The 19309-nt window shown below is 42.6% G+C and overlaps 2 protein-coding genes across 5 annotated transcripts in view; one reads left to right on the forward strand and one right to left on the reverse strand.

Moving 5' to 3' along the window:
• Positions 1–13937, reverse strand: part of hip1 (huntingtin interacting protein 1) — a 34725-nt gene extending 20788 nt beyond the window's left edge. For 2 of the 3 annotated variants that reach the window (XR_003671584.1, XM_028419470.1), the window contains exon 1: positions 13615–13937. Coding sequence is in view for 2 of the 3 variants with exons in the window: in XM_028419470.1 (XP_028275271.1) it covers positions 13615–13731 (117 nt within the window). In the remaining variant the exon portion in view is untranslated. Of the gene's footprint in view, positions 1–6665; positions 7179–13614 lie in introns of those variants that run through there. The other variant, XM_028419471.1, reaches the window with a different exon arrangement.
• A 2185-nt stretch (positions 13938–16122) lies between these two features.
• bcl7bb (BAF chromatin remodeling complex subunit BCL7B b) lies at positions 16123–18169 on the forward strand. Of its 2 annotated transcripts, none has more exons than XM_028419889.1 (6): positions 16123–16287; positions 16783–16858; positions 16941–17028; positions 17179–17337; positions 17490–17575; positions 17680–18169. In XM_028419889.1, the coding sequence occupies exons 1-6, from the start codon at positions 16175–16177 to the stop codon at positions 17749–17751; spliced, it is 594 nt and encodes a 197-aa protein (XP_028275690.1). In that variant the 5' UTR covers positions 16123–16174; the 3' UTR covers positions 17752–18169. The 2 variants fall into 2 exon arrangements, with proteins under 2 accessions (XP_028275690.1, XP_028275691.1); XM_028419890.1 differs by lacking the exon at positions 16123–16287 and adding an exon at positions 16456–16690.
• The last annotated feature ends 1140 nt before the right edge of the window (positions 18170–19309 follow it).

A 19309-nucleotide genomic window follows, 5' to 3' on the forward strand; every position in this document is an offset into this window, starting at 1 on the left:
TTGCTAATGTTAAAGGACTAAATTTATTCAAAGTTTGAACGCAATCTTTAGAATAAACTAGAAGAGCCTTTATTGCCTGGGTAACATTTTGACCTTATCAGATAGCTAATCCTTCCTCATCAGTGTGCATGACTTGACGAAACATTCTGTTTACACAGTGGCCTAATCTGCCTTGCAATAACATTGAGGGAAGTGACTTTTGTGTCATTTCCTGTCACCGGTTGCTAATCCAGTGGGTATCTAACATTGTCATGTAGAGTGGTCAGTGCACTGACACTGGAGCTAAGGTACAATGATGTTGCTGGATGTTAACATCAGGTTGTTCTCATTATTGTAATACCTTTTCCATTGCCTTTTCTTTTTGTCAAAAAAAATCAAGGGATGATTGAGCAAACGCCAGTGCAACTGGTTCCCACATGAGGATGACCCAATTAGACCACAGTGAGACTTTGTACTTTGTGTTTGGGTTGAATACGAGTGCCAGCTGCCTAAGACTGCTGGCATTGGCCAAGGTGGCTTACTGGCATCAATAAATCAATGGCCTATTAGCTCCTCGCAGTGCAGCCACGCAGATCATCTGATAAACAACAAGTTGAGAAATTCAAGCAGAGGTGAGAAATGAGTGATTATGACACTGAAGAGAACTCCCTTCCTCTTTTGACCATGTCTTTAGTGTTGTAATAATGTTTAAGTCGATTTCTCACAAATCCACAGAAACATCTTCTATTTCACAGCTTTACTTGAACAAAGCGTTATTGATACAGTGGTAAAAGCATGTTAAGTTAGGCCTGGCAAGCCCCGATCGGCCCTTCTGTAGAAAGCATGGCATTGATATTCTGTTCGCACACTGGCTGTGACCACTGAAGGGCCACTGAACAGCACTCAGAGGGGGAGGAAGCATCTTCTGCCTGCTAAATAAAACAGCCTTCACTCCCTGAGTCACTTCCCCATCCTCTGCCTCACTTCGGACTGATTCCTCTGACTGATGTGCAAAGTGCATGTGACTAATTCATGTTTGGCAATTAGATTTCCATGTTAGTCCTGGAGACGTGTCATCGTATCATGGTCACTTGATGACGGTAGGAGAAAGGAGACAGAGCTCTTGGATATTTTTGTCTCTGCTGTGACACGTTTCTGCTCAACATTAGTGATGAGACCGAGCCACAGCCAGTAATGTTCCCTCATGAGAAAATGCCTGTGGAAAACCTCAGCTGGCCCAATGAAAAGGAGCAGAGTACATTCGGAAACACTTGTTCTCACTGGGTTTAAATTCTCAGGGCTGAGGAGGCGGAGGAGGATCTATCCTTGTGTGACCCTGATGATTTAATAGGGGAGTGATTAATCTTAGTTACAGTACTATGATTATCTGACCCCAGTCATTTAGGAAGAGGAGGAGAGGGCTCTTTTTTATATATTCTTATACTGCAAGAATTGTTAAGACCTGCCAGACAGCTTTTAACTTTTACACCTTTAAACTTGACTTGTTTATATTTTTTATAATACTACTCTATTGTATTCTCCTGCTGTAACAACTGCATGACCAATAAAATACATCTATCTATCTCATGATAGACTGTGCACTCCATTTTATTATGTTTGACTCCCTATCATGGTCAGCAGATGACTCACTTTTATTATAATCAGAGCTGAAAGGAAGGCAGAATGTGTGGCAGAGAAGTCAAAAAAATTGCTGACTTAGTCCGAGAAATGCCCCAAAAAGAAGGGCTAAAGGTTTTTTTTTTGGTCTACCCAGTCATGTTTACATTGCTGCAGATCACGGCTGGAGCAAATTAATCTCACACCACACAGCAACACAAGTGAAATGAACTAAATGCTACCAAAGACAAATGTGACTCCTCCTGTATTTGGGTGAATATTTTTTGCAGATGAAGAAAGGTTAAGGACAGACTCCAAAAGCTACAAATGCCACAGCTATCAGCTTAGAAAGGAGATGCCGTGTGTGGAATTACTGATAAAAAGATGGCAAAGTATATTTTAACTAAATGCAGAGGGTGATGAAGGGTGCCTGCTGCTTGCTATGGAGAGGCTTTTCTGTGTGAGAGTCCCCTCACTTTGTAAACAGTAACGGGATGGAGGGAGGTATAAAAACAGGAAACATACAGTCTGTGACTGCAGCAGCACTGTACTGTTGAGGTGCCATGGTGGAGGCGGAGGCTCGGTCACTCTGGCTGACAGACTTGCGTGGTGGAGGCACTGGGGAGGAGGGAGCGCTCAGTCAGGCTTCCTGTCTTGGCACACCCTGCACTGCCCATTTCCTGCCTGCCTGCTGAAAAATGCCCAACTCTACCCCACCAACCACCTCCCACCCTTACCACCACCAATACCTCCTCCATCTCCCTCATACAGCTAAAAACCTTGCTCAGTCAACCCAGACAGGCCGCAGCTGAGACCAAACATTGTCTACCCTGATCACATTTCCTGCCGGGCTCCTCCAGATGCCTTTGTGTGAATATACCCAGAAGCAAGAACATTAAAGGCACAGTCTGTCTAATAATCAAGTTTCCGCAAAGGCAATGAATAAAAGTCTAACTCAAACTCTCTGTGTTTTGGTCTTCAAGGAAAGACATCTGTGTGTTCAGAACATAGGTTAACATAGTTGCAACAGTTTTTATGAAGACAACGGCTGCAGGGAAACATTGGTGATAAGAGTTGTGAGACAAAATTAAGGGTGTGAGCTGAGAAAGGAAAACAATGTGCTAAAAAAAAAAAGCAGAAGCGCAGATCAGGGTGGTAATTCTGGACCCCCTTTCTCATATGCAAAGTAATCTGATCTAACTACTGACAACTACAGACTATAGAAACTCAAAAAGATACACAGGTAGGGATTATTTTAGCCTAACTGAATATCAGTTTGTGAGCTTCACACAAACACATACCCTCCCCCACGAAGTGGGGTCACATTTCTTTCCCTTCAAATGCCTTTAGAAAACAGACAGATAATAACTGGAAAGACTTTTGGACCCCAACATTTTTCCAAGTGCAACTCCACCCGACTCAAAAGGTCAGACTATGAACAGAGCCTTCTGTGTCGCTTACTTAAGGACCATTTTATGTGCTGCATCTGACATGAACATCCGCTCTCATGCAACACTTCACTGCTCCTGAAAAGCACCCTGGCCTGTACTGAGGACAGGAGGGCAGTGGAAAACACGGTCTGCACTGTAGGCCACTAATTTTCCTGTGTACAAGGAATGAGTGATAAGTAAGGGGCTCTAATGTTGATAAAGCAGTGATTTCTCCAACAAATTAAGAGACTTGGATCACCACTTACAACCAGAGAGGAAAGAACAAACAAATCATTGGAAACACTCAGAGTCTCTAAAAGCCAAATCAGAGGCCATGGGCTTTGTCTTCTGGGATGTACTCACAATATTCATCTGATTTTCCAGCCTCTGGCTACTTCCTCTTTTCAAAGAAGAAGAAGAAGAAGAAGAAGAGTCACTACAGCAGACCACAAAACTTAAATTGTAAGAGGGGACTATGCTGAAAAATGAATAAACCCGGTTTTCTTAAATTGATCACACACTTGTCAATCACACAAGCAAAGATCCCCCTAAAGGAAAATTACACACAGGTCATTGTTAAACAGGAATCACTGGAGCCTCTGCACCATCCATTACTAACCTTGTGAGGAAAGTCTGGATTACAAATTATAAGTATCATCTAATCCTGTAAATCATGGGCAGCAGGCCTCTCAAAATGTAACCTGGAGCTTGTTGTTTCACAGAGTGCACCAAGCATCTTCTAACACATTAATAACAGGGCATTTGGTGATGCAGAAAACCCCAGCGGGATGACACTGTCTTATAAGAGCCTATTAAAAAAGTAATAAAAAAAAAGAAAGCCAAAATCATGAAAACATTGGCCTTCATGATGTTTTGTGTGTGTGACCTCAGAGCACCAGGCTTCTGTTGCCACGGGCAGAGGTGGTAGGCAGACACACACACACACACACACACACACTGAAGGCTGGGCTCCAACATAATTAAGGTTGACACCCCCATGGCAGGTTTAAGGACCTCTCCTAACAGGACAGCTTTCTGCGTGTGAAGGAGCCTCAGCTCCACTTCCTGCACAACTGGTGATGTCATGAAGACGCATCATAAAAGAGACATCTGTGCAGCTCAGCTCAGCCCACTTGACTCACAACCACCACAGAAATCCTGTTAACATCACAGAGTTTGTTTGTGTTTGTTTTCCTGAAACACTTGATGACGGCTTGATTCTAACACCAATTAGGAACCTAATCTCCTGCAGCAGACTGCTGCGTTTTACCGGCAACTGTCGGCTTGTTGTTACATTTGTTCAAGAAATCTTTTGATGTGTGACTCCCTGGGACATTCCTGATTTTAGAAGCAAAAACAGGTACATCACACAGATCGGGGCACATAGAAAACATAAAACAAACAATTGATAACAGAGATGCAGAGGATCAGACTAATTCTTTGTGTTTTGGAATCTGTTGATTTGAGAAAGAACGGTGCCTTTTTTCAAGAGAGTTTGTGGATACCTTGAAAAATATGTCTGTATGCTTCTGCACTTTGAGCTGAAAATCTCTCATTTTTCAGAAAGGTTTTGTGTCATCCTGCAAATCTCGTCACCTTGGTAACATAAAAAATGGAGAAGCTTGCTGAATCTGTCTGTGTGTCCTAGGCTTTAAAGGGACATTACCACATCAGGGCTGAGTGTGGTGAGTATTGGGTTGAGTGGACCAAAAATGTGTCAGTGTGTTTCTCCCAGAAAAAAAAACACCATCACAGGCTACATAGTACTTTACATTATTAGGTGTGTTTTGACTGCATTACAGTGATGCAGGCATGATCACTTAATGAACAACTTAATAACCACTTTGCAGTGTAGGATCCACTGGATGACACAAAATGTCTCTGCACCTTATCGTGGTGTAATGAGGTCTGCTTAAATTGCAGTTTTTACATCAGGTCCCCTATAGGAGCATTTAAAAATAACTGCAGCTCTGAAAACTGTGGAGCAGAGCTTAGCGTTGATTGGCTAACCTCAACAACGTGACTACCTTCGGATTAACCCAACAGAAACCCGACAGGGAGAACAGATGGAAAAGAAAAGTGAAAACAGAGACAGTGATGTAAGGGTTTGTTGACTTATTAATTTAGGAAAGAATTCCTAAGATTGAAATGCCATTTGTTTTGAATAACAGTCCTATCGAGGGGATGTTTCAGCACATGCTTAAAGAACTGGTCCATCCACATAGCTCCGAGTTCCTGCAGTGGAAAAACGCCTAATAAGTTTAAAATTCTCAAGACATTTCAGCTCTGCGGACTTGATGAAGGCTCCATACCTCCATTTTAAACTCTTGGATATAACATGACCTGAATGAGTGGGAGTCTTCACAGATACACCTAATTCAATATCTTTGCTTTTGTTCTAGCTACGGTCTGTCTATGTCATTCTTGTCTGTCTATGCGGCTGATCAGCAAATAAAATTTATCAGGATACTGTAAACAATTGAATGTCATGCATTTGTAAAAAAAAAAAAACACCTTTCATGCATGCGATCACAGTGCTTGGCAAGTATCCACTCATCGCCCAAATGTGGGCTTTGTTTTCATACCACAACATGCCGAATGAAGCCAAAACATAGCATGCCTATGAACAGCCTTGAGGGGTTCCTGTGAAGCCACAACACACATCTCGAGGTTGATCTGAAATAACCTGCATGTGAATGAAGCTAGAAGACACGTTCCCTCGCTACGCCTACGCCGTGTCTGCAACTACATAACCCATAATGACTTTATGTGGGCAGGAGTTTTATTTCACACCTCAGAGAGTAATTTTTTCCTGTTCCAGTTTGTATATAAAAAAGAAGTCTTTCTTATTTCTCCTTCGAAAGCATTTCCTCAAGAAATGTCACTATGTTTAAAGAATAAGAAGGGTGTGCTTTCATCCCACACCCTGCCCCACACCTATACAAGGGTTAAAAAGTACACCCATCCATCCATGCTGGCAGTGAAAAGCCGGTCTTATGCGTGCACCTGCTCCAGCAGTTCACCACACTACTCAGAGTCAAAAGAAGATAAAAGTGCAAACATTTGTGTGGCCTGAGGACAACCTGTGACTTTAGCATCACACTTAATGGCTTGACTTTAGAATGGAGTTACATATTGACAGTTAAATCTGCTTTCACGTTTACACAGCACACATGTTCCGCTATGTTGTAGCTGAATACTGGTACACAAAGTCAACAGAGGAGACAGTATCCACCTTTAAAGAGGCAGGTCCTTAGGTATTAGAATGATATAATTACAAATGGATTGTGAATCATGTGCAATAAGGGTGTTGATTTTTATCATTACCACGGAGCAGGGACCCAGTGGGGGACCCCTTCAAAGACCCCTGCACCTCAGTTTATTAACCACTGGAATCAGCACTGCCTACAACAACACACAAACTTCCCCACACACACATGTATAAACACACAACAAGTCCCTGCGTGCTCTCAGCCTAACTTGCATGTATTCAAGCCAGCCCTGGTGTGTGTCTGTGTGTATGCGTGCAGCGGGACTTCTTGGACACCACCCCCACCTCCTAAAAACAAGCAAACCCCGCGGTGTGTTGCTGGTGTGTGATTTTTTTTTTTTTACTTAAAATAAAGAGTCAAAACTTACAATTTTTGTCAGATCCATGGTGAGCGCTGTGGATCCTTGGAGGCGAAGGTCCGCTGGTTTTATCCTAACGCGGAGTAATTAGTAACGGGAAAGCGATTGAGTCAACAAATGCATTTGGGAGGAGAGGGTGGTGGTGGTGGGGGGGAGGTGGAGGAGCGGGCCGTTAGCTCAACATGTGTCCCGATTTGGTATTGAAATGTTCCTCTTATCCTTCCTTTCTTTCCTTTCCTCCTTCCTTCCGCGTCCTTTCTTCTGCCTTCTCTCCGAGCCCTACGTGCTCTCTTATCGGCGAGGACTTCCAGCATCCGACTGCCGACAAGCCGAAGCAGTCTGCGGTGGGAAAAACACGGGAGCACTACCGCTGATAGGAGCCGCTCATTTCACCGCTGCTGCACGTTCAAAAACACAGCCTGCTCTGGTGGATCAGCCCACACAACCGCACACATAGCGGGCCACCTTTATTTTGCAAATAGCCCGCTCTCTTGTCAGACAATAGTACCATGGAGCCTGCAGAGTGGGATGGCTCAAACCCGGTGGTTCCCAAGCTGGGGTCCGGGGACCGCCGGGGGGTCCTGAAAAGGGGGAGGTGAGGGAGTGGAGGAAGAGTCCAGGAAATGAGACCTTAACTTCCACTGTTGGTACACTCACGGTCTCATGTGCCCTCACCTGCAGCTACAACACAAAACCCACATTCATCCATCTTCCAGGGGGCTCCAGATGGTGCCTTTCTGATTAAAGGAGCATTTCCAAGAAAATGTGTGTCCTCTGACGGCAACAGACACCACATGAATGCAACTATAACCACACATTACCTCGTAAAGGACAACTGAAACACACATACACAGGTAAGAATCATTATAAAACAATACGATCTTCATATATTCTTCATACAGAGTGTGTCCTAAAGGGAGCAGCCTAAAGGTGTACAAAAAGGGAAAAGGTCAGTTTGCACTATGAGAGTAATTCTGGGTATCTGATGCCCCCATGTGGTTTCTCTGAGACTGTCAGCTATAACCTCTGTGTTTATCTCAGAACCTCGGTCTAAAAGACAGGTTCAGAATATGCCCTATAAATACAGGACATTAGGTTCCATTTATAATTACATGAATAAGTAATGATTCCAAAGCCACTGCTAATATTATCACACCTGTTATGAAAACACAAATTGGTATACAAAGGTCTACTACTGTGTGTTTGCCAGATTTATGAGACACAATAAACACTGTATTATGGTTGTTTTCAGCCATCTTGGACTTTGAGCTACATGGTGGAGATGCTTTTCGGACAGCAGCCCAACTAATATAATAGAAATCAACAAACACCAAATATGAAATATGATCCTCATACAGAATAAGTGAGAGAGCACTCATCATACATCACATTTGATGTTTAAGTGTACACATTAAATTGGCCAAGGTGTGTAAAATGACAAAAACAAACCCCATCAGGTTCATTCTACGGCATGCAGCCAAGTCCTGCCCTCAGCCTCAGTCTGCACAAACACACAGAGGAACAATAAGCCCATGAAATCCATTTTTAAAACCAGGCCAGGCTCTTCTGTACAATCACAGGACACCAGCTGACCAACAGAGGCTAGGTCAGCCACCATAATCAATATGCTACTCATCAGACCATCAGGGCCACACATCATACCTCCAGGCTGCTCAACAGTCTGTCTACAAACAATGCTGGCTATTTTTCACCCAGTCTCCTCACTTCCTGGTACGACGTGGGCCCTTCACAGAAGGCAGAGCATTTCTCACATACAGCAGGCCCACTCTGTTTTCGCCCGCCTTTATGAACACGCTTTTCTTTAATATAAAGTCTGGAAAAAGAATGGAATTCTTGCCCTTATAAAGTATAAAATAATTAGAATGGGTTGCCAGCATGAGGGCAAACAAATGCTGACTGAATGGAATTTAGTAATAAAAGCAGTTTTTTTTGTTTAGTGTTTTGGTGTCCATCACGTGCCATTATCTCTTTCACATTATTTTTTTAATTTTTATTTACCTCTCAAAGTCAGTGACCGAGAACCTAAGAGGTGTTTGTGACTCAAGTCAAACCTGCCCATTTGATACAACAGACAAACAATACAGTTTACTGTGTAAAAAGTAAACAAAAACAGAATGCGGTTAAAACCCTTTAATTAACTGGAAATGGCACAAAGATGACATGCCAATGTTTAGAAAACAACAATTCACACTCAAAGATTATTTTAAATTTGATATCAAAAACAACTGTAAAACAGTGTCAGGTTTACCGCTGAGAAGCATCACCTGATCTATTAACATTTAAAGAGCAAAAAATGTGACGAATGTAAAGTGGAACTCTGTGTTGTTGCAGTAATAATCTGAGATGGCATCATTAGTACCGGTGTTGGACAATAACTCAGGACTGTAACTGATGGTGATACTATAATACTTGTTTCAGTCATCAGTCCAGAATGTGTTTTGTCACTGAGGACTGTGTTGTGCTTGGATGATTATTCACGAGGACGCTCATACTGAAGTAGGCTAATTTGCATACCACACGCTTAGACACCAGTGATGTAGGTTTCAGTCTGACTTTTGACCTCTGAGCTGCAAGTGAAACAAAAAGCAACACTCCATCTCTGTCTGCCTGCCTTTCCGATTTACTGTGCTGTGAAATACACAGGAGAACTCCAAAACAATCTGTAAATCGGAGCCATTGTTAATGACGCCAGGAACTCATCGCTGCACTTTGTTCCACTTACTAACCTGTCACTCATGTCCAGTCCTATTGTTCCACGCACAGTCAGTGCAATGAGGCCACAAACCACCGCCTGCTGTTTCTGCTGGCTCAGTGCTTTGAATGCTCCTGCTTTGGTGCTTGTCTGAGTCTGTACCTCATGAATGCGGATATTCCTCTGTAAATTCTCTGCATTTTCAATTACAGGATGTAAAAGAAGGCAAGGAACATTCAAGACAATAACCAGCAGAGTACAGAGGAAGGAACAGGAAAAAGAGGCTCACATAGGGGATGTAAAAAAAAAATGTCTGTGTACGCCTGACCCAGCTGAGTCCTGCTTGTGCCCGAGGGCCATGGACCTGCTCCTCCCCTGAATTCCACAGCTGCCAGGACATCAAACTGCACTAAAGGGGGGTGTAGGGCAGTCTGAAGAGGGGTGCCTCTCAGTGCAGTGCTGTTTACGAGAGACTCCTAAAGTATACATCTATTTAAGGGGGTAACCCTGCAGTCACCATGTATGTGAGAGGCTAGTACCTCCATTAATTTGGTAAAATAAACAAAATGATCAAACTATCTCAGTTAAAACAATAAGCAATGAGTCAAAACTATTGAAATTGTGTATGTTTATATGAAGATAGATATTGAGAGCACTTGTAAAATGGTCTGTACTAGGGGTGGGCGATATGGCAAAAATTTTCTTTAATGATAAAATCACGATCTTATCACGATTTGTTTTTACATTGACACTAATTTGCATGTTTCTGTGTAAATGACTTCAGGTAGCCTACTCGAAAGTTTTATTTTAAAAAAAAGACTCTAATGTAGTTCTGTAAAGTATTATTCAACAGTCATTTAAACAGACTGAAGTGTGCCTCCTAAGGTTAAACAATAAATACAGCATTGAGACTTAAGTAACTCTTAAAGTTCAATGTGATTTAGAACACATGATCAAACGTTAATGGGAATCATATCTGTCCACCGTTTACTAGAGTCCTCATATGGAGCCTGTTCATCAAATGCCTGCGTTATCGTTTTGGTATAACGTCATTAGCTGTTGCCTCTGTCTGCATCTGATGTACACACGTGCACACACATGCACACACGTGCACACACACACACACACACAAGTGTAGAAGAGCTGCTGACGGCACAACAGCAGCAAACCTGAATATAACGAGCTGGTAATGTTCAGATAGTTGGGCGCGTACGTGCTCGTAGCAGTGTTCATTGCACTTTCTTTTTGAGAGGGTATTGTTTGTTAACCCTGCTTGGGAGTGTACTTTACTTTAATATTGCTTTATGATGCATTTGTTGTGTATGTGCCTGTAACAAATATGATGCTGCATTTTGTCTCATTCTATCCACCTAACTGTCAAGCTGAACTTGCCCCTTTCACAGAGTAGAAAACACAGTAACATCTGGCTTTTGTCTGCAGAGGGAAAAGGTGTAACTGGCCTCTGCCAGACATGAAACTCGGGTAGGCATGCTTATCTATCTAAACCCAGGACCTCTTCTCAGCCACAGATGCCATCTATCTCTGTACAATGCTCAAACATCATCTATCAGCATTGCGTTTTGAAAGAAGACATTTTTTTTTAAAGTGACCACTTAACACTGTTTCGATTGAGAAATAAATTCTAGGGGAAATATGACAATTCAGGCACAACAACAACAACACATACCACCAAGTACCACTTGATTGTTTTCATTTGTATGTTCACAAATTTGAAACTGTTTATCCAACTGCTACTACTTCAGTAGCTGTATAGATGTGAACTTGACCAACAAATTATTTACAGTCCGCTAGATTCACAACAGTTCAACACACATGGAATAAAACACAGGGTGCCCTCAGTATGAACAAATACAACAGAAGGGGTCCAAGGGAGGGGGCTGGCTGGCTGGCAGTCTAATTTTAAAGCTTTAATTATGAAACATACGATGTGGTGTCAGTCAGTGGCTCACACTGCATATATCCAAGCAGGGAACTGGTGCCCCAGACATTTTCCACAAACACTAATTATGGTTCATACTGGTCCAGAGATTACTACCTACACCCACTTCGAAATGAAAAACCTCTCCTGGCCTCTGACAGCTCAGAGACTGGGAGTTGGCATCTTTGACATTTTTTTTAGCCCGCAGATAAAGATTGTAAAACATGTTCAGCTTGTTATTTACTTGCTGGTTTTCCAATTGAGAATATCATTTAACACAAAACCAAAATGTGCAATGACATGTGAGAGCCACCAAAGACTAAATCTCTCTTGAACTCTAAATTAAAGAGTCAGCTGCTATTATGAGGCTAAACATGTCATTAAAAGCAAGTGCTGTGTGCTATCTGGCTGCTCTGGTTCATGCTTTTTATAACCCGGCACAGGACACTATAACAGAGAGGATTTTGTTTACCCAACTCAACACAGAGATGAGGCTCAGAATGTGCATTTTACACAATGATGGCCTGAAAGCCAGGGCAGGGCTTACACTGTGGAACTATGTTAAAGTGATTTTTATATTTTGGCCAGTATTGTACTTAAATTTCCAGAAACTTTTGGGAACCCAGTGCACCAGCTAGCTCTCCTGCTCAGTGAAGCATTGTTAGCATTTCATGCAAATGCTTACTTTTATGGTGTCAGGACACCAATGTGAAATACAAGACAGTGTAATATAAGACAATGGTGAAGTAAGTTGCTTAAGTAAGTAAGCTACAAATTGCATTTAAAAACATGTCATCTGTCACAACATGTGTGACAGGGAGTCTAAAAGCAAGCCGACAGATATGCAGACAGTGTTTTCAACAGAGGAGGTGAAAGCCAGCCACACAGCAGATTTAGGCAGCTTTAGAGCACAACAGATCAGATGAGCTTATCGCTTGTTGATCCCCTGTAGAGCAGACAGAATATTCATTGATTCCTACACCTACTGCCACAGCTTTAAATCCTCAGTCAAAAATCAAGCCAAACAAGAGGGGAACACCAGCAGCCATCCTGGCAATAAAAGCCACAGAGGAGAAACTGGCACCATTAGTAACAAGAACAAAACAGGTGAATGTGTCACGCTGCTGCTACTCATGTCTGAACAGAACTGATTTCTAACCGCGGGCTTGTTATATCTTGTCTGAATATTTTCACTCTCCTTAATGGCAGGAAAGTGCTGATCGAGCTCCTTGCTTCATTCACCTCTTGCTCCATTTATAACACAAATTGACTTCCACTTTCAGCGTGTATGTGCATTCTACCTTCACGCACTTCCAGAGGGTGTGATCTCCAGAGCTGGACAGTGACCTAGTGACCAGGCTTGGTGTGGGACACGTTGAGCTACGCATGCGTCTCTTCCCACCTCTAATCCATGCTGCTGCTGCTGCTGCTACCATCCTGGGTAGGTGGGTCAGAACAAGAGATGGACAAGGGGGGAGGGGGGGCCCTGCAGAGTTGCCAAATACCTGCTGTGCACATTTAGGCTGTGTGTTGGATTTTAGCAGCAAACATGGATGGATGGGAGACGAAGCAGCTCTGCCATGGCAGTTTAGCTGCCTTGATTCATCTGACCTACTTTCTCCCCTCTTCCCTCCCCTGTGTCTGGTCTGGGATAGAGGGGAGGGGGGTAAAGGGACCACCAGGCAGGAAGCAGCAGTTCCACAGCACAACAGCAGCCTACACACATATGCTTGAAGCTCCTTAAAGACCATTATACATTCTTAACCATAGTATAAATTAAAATGATTTGATCCTATCTGCCTTAAAATAATGCAGGAATCATTTCCGAAATCTTCATTATTGCTGGTTCTGTATTGACAGCAAGCTCTCAGACAGCTCACTGACAGCCTGTCATACATGATACGGCTCCATGACGCTTTAGTGCTGCCTCTTGTCTGGTTTATACAGCAGATAGTCCAGTTATCTGAATTCAAAAGGCCATTGACCCACATTTCAACAGCTCTTTTGTTGTACAGTGGACTCATTAGTATCTGCTGATCACAGGCAGACATGTGTAAAAGTAACAATAACACAGTGTAACTAAAGATGGAGAAACTGTCCTTATACATAAAACAGGAAAACGTCTGTGATTGTTTTTTTCTCACTCCAGTTTCATGGTGCATTCTAGTTTAGAAGCTGACAACTAACAGACTGTCAGGACTATTAATCCTCCCACCACATGAAGCGGCTCTCTGCCAGGACCTTCATCCCACGCTTTCTGCAGAATAATGTTATTGTATTACTCTGACCCCCCCTGCCCGCCATACCTGCCCTCTTTCAAAGTTTTCCTTCTCCAGCTCCAGGCTGTTGGCCCCTCCAGTCCGTCGGATCACTTTGGGGATAGCGTTGGGGACTTGCTGCATGGAGCTTTTTACGCGATCCATTGTCGTCTGTGACAGAAAAAAACACACAACGGCGGAAAAAAAGGAAAAAGGAAGAATCCCTCTCAGCCAACAGGCGGGCTGGGCCGTAAAAACTAAAATATAAAAGCTGCACTAACTATGGCGGGCAGCCGTCCATGCTGCGCTGGACTCGTCGCCCCGTTCCCTCACTGAAGCATTTGGCGTTTCTGTGTCCAACACCCCCGTCAGTCAGTGACAGCAGCAGCAGTAGTCTGAACGGCCCCAGTAAAGCGAGCAGGCCTGACAGGAAGAGGACACTTCCGCTTTCACTTTCAAAATAAAAGCCTCAAAGGGAAACCTAGATGCATCTGTTCCATACAACAGTGTTTATTAAACATTACTAGACAGCAATACCTGCCAATTATATTACATTCGTCTGCTGTTTATTCAGTGCTGCGTTTATTAGCAAGACCCGCTTAACTACTATGCTAGCAATGCTAACGCTGATCTACAGTCACCTAGCATCATTAGAAAAACTGTTAGGATGCATGCTGCTCCTTAACGCAGTACTGTCTGTTGTCACCCTTCTATTAACTGTGACAGAATACAGATCTCATGTTTACTAATTCAACGCTCATATTCTACCAAGCTCTGCAACACTGCTGTACACCACATGCCACCTTTAATAAAGAGCCTTTACTCGCAGTTTCAAACAGGAAGTTGTAGTTAAAGACGGCAGCTTTCAGCTGCACGCTGATCAGCGTCGCTGTTATTTGGATGTTTTCTCTGGCAACGGTCACCGACTCCTCCCCGTTCTGTTAGCTACTGGCTGAGGCTCCAGCAGGCTCCGCCCACACCATCAGTACTATTCACAGATTTATTTATTTATTTATTTATTTATTTATTTATCTCTATCCTTGCCCAGAAACCACAGTGCACCAGCGGTGTTATTGCTATTTTACGACGTTCAGTTTAGTGTGTAGCACAGTATATTTAGCACCACTTCCATGTTTTATTTATATTACTCTGCAGCCTATTCAATGTGGTTTGCCAGGGCTACACTTGTAGGTAACTTCATCTGTAGGACAGGCCATTCTATGGCACTGATGTAATAACAATATAACATCAGAAATTATGCAAATATAGATCATTTGTATGATGCAAACGGACTCTTTCAAGGTGCAGTATACCCTACTAAAACCTGACCCTCAGATTCTGTATGATAAGTCTGCAATGAAGTCCTTGTGACAGGCCAAGGTAACGATAAGTAAACTATTAAAGCCAATCTATACTGTCAGCAGATATCTAACCTATCAGTGAATACTCCTGTCCCATCATAAATCTAAACTGCAACACACTTTGCCAACCTTTGCTCTGAGACGATGATGTACAGGAGAAGCATCTTTGCCCTGCTTGACTCAAAGTCTCCCTCTGCTGGTCAAACGTGGGGGCTGCTGCTGTCGAGACAGCTGCCAGTTCTTCCACTGGAATGTGCAAAGGCCGTCATTACAAAAACATAACACCTAAAGCAAAGAAAATAGACGTATTTATTTCTGTGCAGAAAAAGTACAAATAGAAAAGCACCAATTTCACAAAGTAAAAAATTGCACCATTACAAGTCATTAATCACAGGAGTGCAAATTGATAAATATAACTTTAAAACTGTCCCCTGTGACAAACCTATAGCCTAATATCACAATATACGGTAGTTTTTTCCTCACTAATACAATAAGCATGATCAGTATTTTACTGTGGTTGCTGCTCATGGTGGAGTCATTTTACATCATATAGAGTGAGTGACTTAACATGCACTGTACAAATTATGTGAGAATATGGCAAGATGATAAAACGTAAAATAGTAGACTAAAGGTGTAGTGATGTGAAAATATAAAAGTTGCAGCAAAAACGAATAGCATGTTTGATAGAGCAGCAACTAGTGAGCGTTTTAAGACTAAAGTGGAGTCTGTAGCTTGAAATTTGTAGGAGATACATTTGCCAGATGACCCTCGTTGAAAGGCTCTCCCATAGACTCCCATGTTAAAAAGGACACTGAAATTGCTTAATATTTCCTGAGGTGAAAAATTATAATTTTTTTTAAAAAACTTGAAGTTGACCTGGAATGTCCTCTGTGAAATGAACATTTTGATAGTTTGATGCCTGAAGATACGCTGCGCCAAAAAACGTACGGAAGAATAAAAAAGAAGAAGAGGGTGAATAACAAGAGTTTGATTGCCTAGCAACGGCAATCAAACTAATAAGTAAAAAGGGACGTAAGTACATTACAATGAACCTTGATTAATAAATATCAATAATAACATTAAGTGTGTCCAACCTCTAATAACAGTACATTCAGTTTTAAGAGGGTGAAGCCAAAAAAGGACAGAGAGAAAAAAAAGAAAAACAATCCAATCGCTGAAATCTCGCGAGATTTGCACTGTAACGGAGGACTGGGGCTTGGTCTTGAAGTTTTCAGATGCATCTGTAGATGAATCATAACAGCATCAAGATGTCGGGACGATCAGGCCGCGCTGAGACCCGGAGTCGGGCAAAAGACGACATTAAAAAGGTGCTGGCGGCTATCGAGAAAGTGCGCAAATGGTATGTAATCCGTGTGAGGGAACAATATGGAGGGAAATGTATTAGTAGACCACAGCCTGATATCTGCTGCGTCGCTCAACAAACTTCAGTCGGAAAAGTTAGATGATCGACGGAGCTGCTGACCAATCACCGGCCGTGTTTGACATGAGAGGCGGGGCTAGTGCAGTTTTTTCCGCCGAGAGCTGTCAATATGGCTCCAGCCACACATGCGGACTGCGCGCCGTAATTCAGACGACTGCCCTGTTAGTCACACAACAGGGAAATAATAAACACCTGCGGACATGTCGCCATGATTAAACACTCTCCTTTACTGTCCACGAGGGCTGTTAGTGAGGACAATAAGACGTTTTTATTAGCTGTCACCTGCTATGGATAAGGAAGACATGATCTTATATAGACTACCGTGCGTCACGTTACAGATTACGTTACAGATTAATGTTATAAAAGCGGATGATACTCTTCTCCGAAATTAACCAAACTCCTTTGTACCCCCAGGGAAAAGAAGTGGGTGACAGTGGGAGACACGTCCTTACGTATTTTCAAGTGGGTGCCAGTGACAGAAACAAAGCAGGTGAGCCTCTGTCATGTACCTGTTAACAGCCATTTTCTGCATCTTCCTCCCAAAATGCACAACTCCTCCTTTATTTCCTCAGATATATCGCACCAAATCCACAGGTGGAGAAGTTAGAGGGTTGAAAGATGAGGTTCTGGAAAATACCAACTCTTTACTGGATTTTACTGGTGAGTACATAATGACATATCTCACATATACATGACATATGTGTATGTGTGTGTGTGGGGGGGGGCAAAATATCACATGACAGGCAGGAGGTGAAGAAGGCATGCAGGTAGAGCTGTCACCTGATGTCCCGTTTGACTACTCTGCCTCAGATGAAAACAGCAACCAGAGCTTTCTGTCGGATGTTTACCAGCCCAAAATGGATAACAGCAGCAGCACCTCCAGCTCGCAGCAGGTCAGCCCTCCACACACCTCCAGCATCCGGACTGAAGACTCTCAGCCGCCAATGCTGGGCCAGGAGAGTGTGGATGGTATGTGGATGTAGTTACAAAAACAGCAGCACACAACAGAAGCCCTCAGTTCTCTGACAAGTGATAATAATATTTATACCAAGCAGCTAGTGTCAGTATTCACGTGTAAAGCTGCATCGACAGTGTGTTGTCGTGCTTCCTTGTTCTTACAGAGCCAGTTCATTCAGGACAGGAGGGGGCAGATGAGCCACCTACTCTCATCAAGGAGGACCTCAGGCGAAGCACCACAGACACACAGGTTGATATTATAAAAATATAAGCACACGTATAAGACCACAAACCTTTCAACTATAAAATATTTTAAATGTCTGCATTGTGTTGTATATATTGTTGTTTTTACAGGAGGAACTGGATGAATCAGGAGCACCTCCTTTAAAGAAGATTTGCACAGGGGAGAATGCTGTTCTAAGATAGCTTATTTATTATCATTTTATCAGAATATTTTGTTTTCTTTGGTTGAGGTAAGATTAGCTAAGCTTTGAAAAAAAAAAACATTACGCAAATATTATTCATTACATTTCAGTAAGTAATTTTTTTAAAAGAATGGAGAGGATTACAACATTTGTATGTAGCAGATTGTATGTATTTCTATTCATATGCTGTAAATGTTGACATTTCTGGCATCTGGTCCTGATTTACCTTTTATGCAGTTGAACTTTTGCATGTTTCAGTATTCTTTTATTTTGAAGATTTTACTGGCCATTTTTTGTGGGGGGAGGGGGGTGCAGATTGATGTTTAAGTGTGTTTGATGTTTAACTAAATACCTGCCCTTTCTGAAAAAAAATAATCGTTTGGCTTATATGCAAGAATAAAAGCTTTTTTAATATATAATTTGCTCATGTTTATAACTATATTTCCTAAGCTATAATAAAAGTTACATTCCATTTCAATGTATTGGTATTTATACTATTACAGTACCTCAGTCACCCCATGACTAAACCAGGCACATATAGGACAGCCTATTGTTTAATCAGATCAATTCAAAATGGAGCCCAGACAATGGGTTTAGAAATTACTTTGATAATTAACAAGAAATTAATGAAAGCATTTATTTTTTTAACAAATATAATATTAGGTTTCCAATATATGTATTTGTATTTATTCATTTTACCAAATAGTATGAATTTTCTTGTCATTAATGTGCCTTCAGCCCTTCAGTTTATAGTCGAAGTGGGCGCGGTATAGTTAAAGTGGCTGTCCGTCACTGATAACAGACGGCTCTGTCGGCCAATGTAATTCAATCTGACAATTTCAACGAGGCCGCTTCTCCAAAGCAGCCAATACCCGAGAGAAGAGGGCGGGATGTGCCTGCGACGCCGCTTGCTGCCGGGGAAACGGAGTTCCGAGGGTGTACAGAATTGTGCCGGTGGACTAGAAACTCCCGCCATTTCGACAAGGAATTAACCTCTTGATTGATTCAGGTTACTTTTCGTAGCACTTGCTAGCTCTGTTATCTGATAACAACAAGTTCATAGATGGCGGACATGCAGCTGATACAGTGTAAACGAGAACGGGTCTGATTTCCAGAGACTTGGTTGGAAGTGTACAGCGCGCCAGATCTCCTGCTGAACTGAGCTTTGGTTGTTGCCGCGAGTTTGAGTTCGGTGTGGGTTTGCATCCCTTCGTGATCCTCTGGAGGAGCTCAAAGTTTACCAACTATCCCAAAAGACAAGTCTGACAGCCGGTTTTACATCTAAGGACACTGCGTTAAACCAGCATGACGTCGCTACTGGAAGAGCAACGAATGATGAGATGAGGCCGGCGGCAAGAAGTGCACTGTTATTGTTTTGCAACGAGATAGCAATCCAACCTGCTAGCTAGCCAGCTAGCTGCTGCACGTTGAGTGCCGGGCCTGCCGGCGGTAACGTGAGACGTGCTATCGCTCGGCATTGATCTTTACAACGTTTGGATACATGCTAAGGGCATATTACTGTGTATTCTTATACTAGTTTGTTGCCAGAAGACCACAAT

Source organism: Parambassis ranga, chromosome 13 (assembly GCF_900634625.1).
Source record: "Parambassis ranga chromosome 13, fParRan2.1, whole genome shotgun sequence".
NCBI classification, from domain to species: Eukaryota; Metazoa; Chordata; class Actinopteri; family Ambassidae; genus Parambassis; species Parambassis ranga.